Source organism: Panulirus ornatus, chromosome 4, assembly GCF_036320965.1.
Source record: "Panulirus ornatus isolate Po-2019 chromosome 4, ASM3632096v1, whole genome shotgun sequence".
In the NCBI taxonomy this organism is placed as follows: Eukaryota; Metazoa; Arthropoda; class Malacostraca; order Decapoda; family Palinuridae; genus Panulirus; species Panulirus ornatus.
Genome location: NC_092227.1, coordinates 83,224,744 through 83,235,281, shown reverse-complemented (window position 1 = coordinate 83,235,281; position 10,538 = coordinate 83,224,744). Strand labels below are relative to the sequence as shown.

Below are 10,538 nucleotides of genomic sequence, written 5' to 3'. Positions count from 1 at the left end.
TATATATATATATATATATATATATATCTTTCTTCTTTCTTTCATACTATTCGCCATTTCCCGCATTAGCGAGGTAGCGTTAAGAACAGAGAACTGGGCCTTTGAGGGAATATCCTCACCTGGCTCCCTTCTCTGTTCCTTCTTTTGGAAAATTAAAAAAAAGATGAGAGGGGAGGATTTCCAGCCCCTCGCTCCCTTCCCTTTTAGTCTCATACATTTTCACCATTTCATGCGTTAGAGAGGTAGCGTCAAGAACAGACGACTGAGCCTGAGCCTTAAGAGGAAAAATCTTCACTTGGCCCCAATCTCTGTTCCTTCTTTTGGAAAAATAAATCTGGAGGGTAGGACTTCCATCTCCCCGTCTCTACCTCTTTCAGTCGCCTTTTACGACACAGGGAATACATGGAAAGTATCATTTCTCCCCTATATATATATATATATATATATATATATATATATATATATTTTTTTTTTTTTATACTTTGTCGCTGTCTCCCGCGTTTGCGAGGTAGCGCAAGGAAACAGACGAAAGAAATGGCCCAACCCCCCCCCCCCCCATACACATGTACATACACACGTCCACACACGCAAATATACATACCTACACAGCTTTCCATAATTTACCCCAGACGCTTCACATGCCCTGATTCAATCCACTGACAGCACGTCAACCCCTGTATACCACATGACTCCAATTCACTCTATTTCTTGCCCTCCTTTCACCCTCCTGCATGTTCAGGCCCCGATCACACAAAATCTTTTTCACTCCATCTTTCCACCTCCAATTTGGTCTCCCTCTTCTCCTCGTTCCCTCCACCTCCGACACATATATCCTCTTGGTCAATCTCTCCTCACTCATTCTCTCCATGTGCCCAAACCATTTCAAAACACCCTCTTCTGCTCTCTCAACCACGCTCTTTTTATTTCCACACATCTCTCTTACCCTTACGTTACTTACTCGATCAAACCACCTCACACCACACATTGTCCTCAAACATCTCATTTCCAGCACATCCATCCTCCTGCGCACATCTCTATCCATAGCCCACGCCTCGCAACCATACAACATTGTTGGAACCACTATTCCCTCAAACATACCCATTTTTGCTTTCCGAGATAATGTTCTCGACTTCCACACATTTTTCAAGGCTCCCAAAATTTTCGCCCCCTCCCCCACCCTATGATCCACTTCCGCTTCCATGGTTCCATCCGCTGACAGATCCACTCCCAGATATCTAAAACACTTCACTTCCTCCAGTTTTTCTCCATTCAAACTCACCTCCCAATTGACTTGACCCTCACCCCTACTGTACCTAATAACCTTGCTCTTATTCACATTTACTCTCAACTTTCTTCTTCCACACACTTTACCAAACTCAGTCACCAGCTTCTGCAGTTTCTCACATGAATCAGCCACCAGCGCTGTATCATCAGCGAACAACAACTGACTCACTTCCCAAGCTCTCTCATCCCCAACAGACTTCATACTTGCCCCTCTTTCCAGGACTCTTGCATTTACCTCCCTTACAACCCCATCCATAAACAAATTAAACAACCATGGAGACATCACACACCCCTGCCGCAAACCTACATTCACTGAGAACCAATCACTTTCCTCTCTTCCTACATTAACTTTCTAAAATGGGAAACAGAATATATATATATATATATATATATATATATATATATATATATATATATATATATTATACTTTGTCGCTGTCTCCCGCGTCAGCTAGGTAGAGCAAGGAAACAGACGAATGGCCCAACCCACCCACATACACATGTATATACATACACGCCCACACACGCGCATGTACATACCTATACATTTGAAAGTATACATACACAGACTTATACATATATGCACACTTACATATTCATACATGCTGCCTTCATCCATTCCCGCCGCCACCCCACCACACATGAAAAGGCACCCCCTTTCCCCCAGCGTGCGTGCGAAGTAGCGCTAGGAAAAGGCAACAAAGGTCACATTCGTTCACACTCAGTCTCTAACTACCATGTGTAATGCACAGAAACCACAGCTCCCTTTCCACATCAAGGCCCCACAAAACTTTCCATGGTTTACACCAGATGCTTCACATGCCCTGGTTCAATCCATTGACAGCACGTCGACCCTGGTACACCACATACTTCCAATTCACTCTATTCCTTGCACGCCTTTCGCCTCCTGTATGTTCAGGACGAGATCGCTCAAAATCTTTTTCACTCCATCCTTGCCACCTCCAATTTGGTCTCCCACTTCTCGTTCCCTCCACCTCTTACACATATATCCTCTTTGTCAATCTTTCCTCACTCATTCTCTCTGTGACCAAACCATTTCAATACACCCTCTTCTGCTCTCAACAACACTCTTTTTATTACCACACATCTCTCTTACCCTTTCATTACTTACTCGATCAAACCACCTCACACCACATAATGTCCTCAAATATCTCATTTCCAACACATCCACTCTCCTCCGCACAACCCTATCTATTACCCATGCTTCACAACCATATAACAGTGTTGGAACCACTATTACTTCAAACATAACCATTTTTGCTTTCAGAGATAACCTTCTCGCCTCCCACACATTCTTCAACGCTCCCAGAACCTTCGCCCCCTCCCGCACCCTGACTCGCTTCCGCTTCCATGGTTCCATCCGCTGCCAAATCCACTCCCAGATATCTAAAACACTTCACTTCCTCCAGTTTTTCTCTATTCAAACTTGCCTTCCAATCTACTTGTCCCTCAACCATACTGAACCTAATAACCTTGCTCTTATTCACATTTACTCTCGGCTTTCTTTTTTCACACACTTTACCAAGCTCAGTCACCAACTTCTGCAGTTTCTCACCCGAATCAGCCACCAGCGCTGTATCATCAGCCGAACAACAACTGACTCGCTTCCGAAGCCTTCTCATTCCCAACAGACTGCATACTTGCCCCTCTCTCCAAAAACCTTGCATATACATACTCACGTCATCTAAGGAAGAGCAAAGGCATCCACCTTACCATCGTGGTCGGAAACGTCATAAGGAAACGTAAAGGAAACACATCTCTCTTATCAAAAAACATTGTTTGGGGTAAAAAAGGCACAGTGACAAAAGATTGTCTGCTAGACATGTGAACTCTTTTTCTCTAACCACAGTACTACTGTTGGGAGGGTGGTTTGGGGGAGGTAAGGGGAGGGAGTAGCATGCAAAACAAAACAGGTCTCCATGATCAACACTTTGGGTGGTCATCATATCACTACATGGTTTGGTATCCATGAGATTTTTTTTCTTTACATCATTCTAATGTTGATATTCACATCATCATCATCATGAGGTTGTATTCTGACGACCCAAGAGTGAAGAGCTGGGTGGTTGGGTCATTACTAGATAACTTTATCCATTTATTGGGTTACTAGATTTTTTTATCCATTTATTGGGTTACTAGATCTCTTTATACATTTATTAGGTTAGTTATTCGGACGAATGAGACAGATCTCAAATACATCATCACGTAGGTACATATATAGCTACCATAGCGTCATAAAAAAAGGAATTTTCTATACTGTTTTTCTGCAGTTAATAAGATTTCATGATTAAAGTAAGAAGTGGACACTCAAGATATCTTAAGCTGTAAAGTATTTCATTATACTGTATAGATTTAGGTTTGTGTATATATATATATATATATATATATATATATATATATATATATATATATATATATATATATATATATATATATATGCCTAGATCAAGCACCCACATTTTCAACTTGACCTTATGAGAGGATGAACAGCTGGGATGACAGCGGACAGACTGCCGCAACCAGGATTCGAACCTGTGAGGGTAAATGATTTTGTGACAAGTTTGTCACATTTCTGTCAATGTTCATCGTAGGACTCTCAAGATGTTATAACTGTGAGTTACAACATGTATTCCCTAACTCACCATTATGACTAAAGACATACCTTCAAACATATCACAAAATGAACACAAGATATCCTTCTGTATTAGCACAAGGATAAGTTACCCTGAGAACAACAGATATGAATCTTGAACTGTATTATGGATACTTCCTTTTTTATTTTATCCTAATCAGATCAGGGTTACAATCAAGTGGATTCACAACCGCGGGACCCAACCACCTAGCATATAAAATAAACACAAGCACATCAGATTATAGTACATTATAAGGATTCAATTCAACTTCTGGTAGAAAACAGGTATACGTATTTCAACTGATTTTTTCAATATATATTTATTTCTTCTTTATCCTAACTAAATACTATAGATATTACATATATATATATATCCTTACGATAGTTGTGGTGACGTCACATAAGAACAACAGTCACTTGGCTAGACATAATCTCTTGCTACAACCCAACATCCCCACGAGACTCGTCTGTTGTGATTTCCCAGACATCACTGGACCTACGCATGATTAATGGGTACAACTGATATGTCATCTTTATACATACATACATATATTGGCATGACTTAAAAAGAGAGTGTCCAGTGTGTCTGACAATTCAAAATGGAAAGTGTATCACCAGATCATAATGGTGATGATCAGCACAGTGCTGTGTAGTAGCTTCATCACCACCGTCTTCAACTGTGATCAACTCATATTTTCAACATACACACACACACACACACACGTTCCACGTCTCGTCCTCGTCTATAGACATTGCTATGTCGTGTTCGTGGTGAGCACACGACAGCAGAGCATGGGCCCCTTCCACACCTTCGGACACAACACTTACGAATACAGCAGACTCCTGCTTCACAACTATATGACACAACATTACACATACAGTAGGTTGATAAACTGATTGTCAGACAACACTACAAGTACAGTAAGTTACCCCATGACTGTCAGACAACACTACAAATACAGCAAGGTTGCTCCCTGACCACCATCATACAACACTGGATCACTCATTATAACTCTTACATATGACAATATTTCATCTTTTTTTTCTTTTTTTTTTTACCTATACAAAGACATTTCAGAGGAGCCTTAAAGATAAGTCAGAGGGAGACCTCGTTAGATCAAAGGCCTGACACTTACCATAAGAGCACATTTTGATTAATCCAGTTCTTGATAAGAGCAGCAACTAAGGACCTTTCTTTAGTCCCCTTGTTGAAGTCGTCCTTCAAGAGTAGAAAGTTCATAGTTTACTTCAACATTTGCCAGTCACTTCATCAAACTTGTTCTATATTGGTTGATAGCAAATTATATAAGATTATAGGGGGGATCAATGATACATATAAAAAGGCCTGTAGGAACAAATCTGCCTTTCAAAGTTTGATCTAATTGTGTATATGTCATGTACTTTAAAAGTCCTATAGTCATACGTCAAGCGCTAACATATCTAATACATAGACAAACATCTTTGACTGTCACAGTCGCGTAATTTCCTGAATGATTTCATTTCTAAATCGTAATAGAGGAAAGTATTTATTTTTATTTCTACCCAGGACTTATAAATGATAAAGTTCTTGAGCAAAACAGAAAATTTTTGGAAAGTTGACATTCGCCTCAAATACTTTTAAGAGAAACATATTTACCAATATTTTGTCTTAAAATCATGTTGCATTTTCTTAAGTAAAAGCATCATGCTACATACAAACCTGGTGTAATCAAATTATTGAAATTCATCCCTACTTTATTATAACACAAAATATAAATCAGATATTGGTTATCACTCAAGGATAATCCGTTTGTTGTGGACAAGGTTACTGTAGATATAAACGTTTGCCAATAACCAAAAGGAATGATTAAACACGAGAAATCCCAAGCACCTTCGTGTATCAGATATATCACAATCCTGAGGGAGCAACACGTGAATTCTTTACGTTACCCCTGAAGATGTGACATAGCTAATATCCGAAAGCGCTTGGGACTTGTTGAGTTCCATTTCTTTCTTCTGCAAATACTTTACATCACGTACATGCTGTTTGTAATTGACCTCCATCTGTAAATGTATTGTGTCCATGAGATTTTTTGGCAAAGGAAAAGTAGGAATTAAAGCCAATGAGAATTAGATTCTGACGTATCCTATCTTACAAAGTCGGTTTTTCTTTTTATACATTTTTTCACTATGTTTTAGATGTAGAAGACGATAGTATTTTGGGTATATCTTGATTATGTCAAGGGATCTATTTTGTACTATAATTCTAAAGATTATGATGTCACTTTTTTTTTTGGCTTTCCCTAAAAACACTTGGATATAAAACCGTTCACAAGAGAACATCTACATGTTGAAATTTACTTTATTCTTTTTAAAGACTCTGTTCTATGGACCATAAACAGAAACTAGAAGAACCCATAGAGAGCCCCCACTTCTAGGCAAAATAAAACCGTCTCTATTATATTTTTTCTCTAACATTGTATGTGTATAAATCAAGAGAAAATAGTTCTCCCTTTTTTTTCAAAGGGATTCTGCTTATAGTACTGTGGATTTCAGTGTACAATGTCGCAACTGTCTTTGGTGATCCACAAGCAGAAGATACCAGACAGAAGAGCCTCTAAACTAGACCTTATCTAAAGTCTTTTTGTTTTGTTTTTTGAAGTTGTAGAAACTGGTGACACAGTTGAAGTAAAATGGTCTACGATTTTTATATATTAAAATACAGGTTATTGAAGATTCTTTGTGAGAATTCTGTTTAAAAAGGACAAAACAAAAAAGGCATGTCCAACACTCATTTTTCATTAAATGAGTTACTCTTTTTGGTGATGGAATGTGTACGAAAGTGTAGGATGCCTTGGGTTGCCTCAACCGCCGTGTTCACCCACCGAAATGGCAGTTGGATGACCGAGTTCCTTGTGTGAAATGAGGGAAATTTGCTTTCCCACGTTCCTCTTGTGTAATGATGTGGAGAATTTCCTACGTATTCTTTCCGTAGGATGATGGAAGCCTCTGCCTCTTTGGTTTTACAGTGAAATAATGAGAGTTAACGTCCGTGTTCCTCTCTGGAACGATGAGCTGCTTCCATGTTCCTTCCGTGGAATGGAGGAGTATTATTTATATCAGTGTCCCTCTCTGGAATGGAGAGGTGCTTCCATGTTCCCTCTGTGGGTTGATGGAGTATTACATCCGTGTTCCTCTCTGGAACGGAGAACTGCTTTCGTGTTCCTTCTGTAGAATGATAGAGATGCCTCCGTGTTCCTTCTTTAGAACGGAGAGCTACTTATGTGTTCCTTCTGTGGATTGAGGGCGAGATGCCTCCGTGTTCCTTCTTTAGAACGGAGAGCTACTTATGTGTTCCTTCTATGGATTGATGGCGAGATGCCTCCGTGTTCCTTCCTAGACTTGTGGACTATATGAAGGCTTTGTGATGCTCTGGTAATAGTCTGGTAAGAGGATGGAATATCAAAGGGGTCACTGAACTCGTAATGCCTCGTTAAGAACGAGAGAAGGAAAATTGATATAGGTTGATTATATATATATATATATATATATATATATATATATATATATATATATATAGCTGTTGTGCTCAAAATAATTAATCTGGAGTGTGTGTGTCTGTGTTTCGCTTCGTGTATCATCAGACTGCAAGTTAACAAAGAAGAAAAATCTCAGTGTCCCTTTATAGTAAGAAAAACAATAATAGTCTCTTTATGAAATGTGACAGTCGAGGATAACTGCAATACTGCGAAATAAATAACACAATATTTTTGGTCATAAAGAGACTTTAAAATCACAAAACTACAAAGGCAATACTGCGACATGTCTCAGAGATGGGAAATATGAAGTTATAAATTTTCTGTCAGCTTTGGACATCCTCCACCCAACATATCATAGATCATAGCAAGGAATACTTCGCCTCATCTTAAAAAAGAAAACTGGAGGATCTTATATTTTTTCTTATTCAAACCCAGTAAAGGAAGGAATCTAAGAGTACTGTTTGAGCCACAGGGTGATTCTAATACCCTAATGTGTACAGATAAACGAAATCTCTGAAGACTGATCCAAATATGTAAGATGTATTAAGGAAAGAATCCAAGTGCTGTGAGTGATGAGAAAGAGATTCGAACACCTATAAGGTGTTCGAGAGAATCTACGATCCTTGTGCGAGTTACAGAGGATTCGAACTTTTGAGAACTTCAGATGAGAAGACCATTGAAATGTCTCATGTATCAATATAACAACAATAGGTTAATAAGCTCAGTAGAAGAGCCATTGTCTTCATATCTTTGGAGCTTGCTTAATTCAATTTTAGAGTCTGGGAGAAAGTACTACAAAGAAAAGTGTAAAAGGGACATATTGGAGGCGACAGATGTCTGACAGGGAAAGCAGAGAGGAAAAGGTTCAGGAGAAAGGCACAGTGAGAACTTTTTTTCTGTTTTTGAGAAACTAACGGCAGTGAGAACTGTATGAAGCTGTAGGAAAAGCTGAGGGAAATGTCTTGGTGGAAGCGTGGCCAAGAGAGTTTGGAGATGGAGGGAAAGTGACGGAACTCTTTTAAAGTAAATGGAAGGTGAGGGAAGACTCGAGAGAGAGAGAGAGAGAGAGAGAGAGAGAGAGAGAGAGAGAGAGAGAGGTAGATAGGTTCGGTGAAGCACATCTCAATCCATATGGAGGCATAGTGAAGGAAGTCTGAGAATGGAGGGATGATGAAAGAAGTCTGAGGAAAGAAATGCTGGTGGAAGACGTCTGAGAAACGACCCACGGTGAGGGAAGTCTAAAGGGTGCAGTAGGTCTGGTCTAGGTAGTCAAGGACACGTTTTATTATGGGAACTGAGCCACTAAATTGCTGTTTCGGTGGGTGTGTTGGCGGCCATGGCGGTGGGGCAGCTAAATGATCATACACTCGACAGGGAAGTTGGTGTCGGGGTCCATATTGCTAAACTCCTCCGGCGTGGGACACTCTGTGGACAAACAAGATAAGGAGTTAGTGTGTGCTCCGCAGGTGGACCACGAAGAAGAGCATCTGTGTCTAGGGACAATGGAGAATTGAATGTCCAGAGACTCGACTGGAATGTTGACTGAGGCATATAAGCAACTGCGTGTATCGACCAAATGCTTTAAGCGGACCAACACACTTATCTCAGTTTATTCTACGTTTTTACGTTACTTATCTTTCGGGGGTGGGGAGGGAGAGAGAGAGAGAGAGAGAGAGAGAGAGAGAGAGAGAGAGAGAGAGAGAGAGAGAGAGAGAGGGGGGATTTGCTACTAATGGTACACAGTTAATGGTTTCTTTTCTTTCCGAAGACAATCATATCCCAGAATTGGCTATTGCTCGTATCAATCACCTACCTTGTCTGAAATGTTTATCCTGCGTTTCATATCTGTGGCAGCCTTCCTAATAGACAGCCATGCCTGCTGTGAGCTTCTGTATCCTCAGGATCGAGGTTGGGGTTGATACCCTCAGTATTATGTAATTGCATTCTATATCCCCAACATATCTAAGTGCAAACCTTTTCTCTTGTTCGAAATGCTGGTGCTAATCATGTTTCATATTACAGAACTGTAAAATTTGCGTTCTATTTCCCCTTCATATTTCAAAACGAACCTTCTCTGTTGTTGTAAATGTTTCCGTTCATTATGTTTCATTTTACCGTGCTGTTCTTTTCCTTGTATTTCACCAACATATTTAAAAGCAAACCTTTCCTCTTGTTCTAAATGTTTCTGATGATTATGTTTCATATTGCAATGCTGCAAATTGAGAGGCGGAAAGAAGAAGAAAAAAAGGGGAAAAAATAAAAGGTCTTCTCCAAGTCACTTGAAGTGAGGGAACATGCAGACTGCTCCTCCTGCTGGTTGACACTGATCCCCCAAACTGAACATTAAGGGACTTGGTTAGTTGTTAAACAGTGGAGAGGCCAGACCTCTTTAATCTTTAAGTCGTATATACGAAGTCTTATAGTTTCCCTAAAATAAAATTTCTTTTTGTCTTTCATCATGCTGGTAGGTCAGCAATTATTGGTGTGTACCAGGAAGCTTTAGAGTCTATTTTATCAGTGACTATATTGTACCTTCAAGCAGGCTAGGCCAAAACATCACAGTGATTGGTCTATAAAAAGATTGGTGTTGAACGGCGGGAATCAAGTGCGATGTTGGGATTCAAAATAACATTGTTAAATAGTGGCGGGCGCCTGATGAAGTGGATTGTCTTCACGAAACGTTAAATATAATCGTATGAACTCCTACTGAAGTGCGATTTCACCTTCATACTATCATCACGGCCAAGAGTGATTATATATATATATATATATATATATATATATATATATATATATATATATATATATATATATATATATACACGAGACAGCTGAAGAGGGGATGCTTAAATGGTTAGGACATAACATGGTTTAAAGGATGAGTATATAGAGGGGAGGCTGACTAAGGGGGTATATACGTATTATAAATGGAAGGAACAAGGAGAAATGGTGGGATCGAAGACGACATGGAGGAATGGAGTTAAAGACACTTGGAGTGGTCGGGGCCTGAGCATGGAGGAAGGCGTAAGACGAGCATGGGATAGACGGAACTGAAGCGATGTAGTATTCAGAGGGCGACATGC

At 39.7% G+C, this 10,538-nt stretch overlaps 1 protein-coding gene across 2 annotated transcripts in view; it reads right to left on the bottom strand.

Annotated features, from left to right (window-relative positions):
• Window positions 1–3,065: 3,065 nt before the first annotated feature.
• LOC139745998 (uncharacterized) overlaps window positions 3,066–10,538 on the bottom strand; it is a 498,500-nt gene continuing 491,027 nt past the window's right edge. For both annotated transcript variants that reach the window (XM_071656776.1, XM_071656786.1), the window contains one exon: window positions 3,066–8,880. In XM_071656776.1, coding sequence (XP_071512877.1) covers window positions 8,807–8,880 — 74 coding nt within the window. In that variant the 3' untranslated portion in view covers window positions 3,066–8,806. The remainder of the gene's footprint in view (window positions 8,881–10,538) is intronic.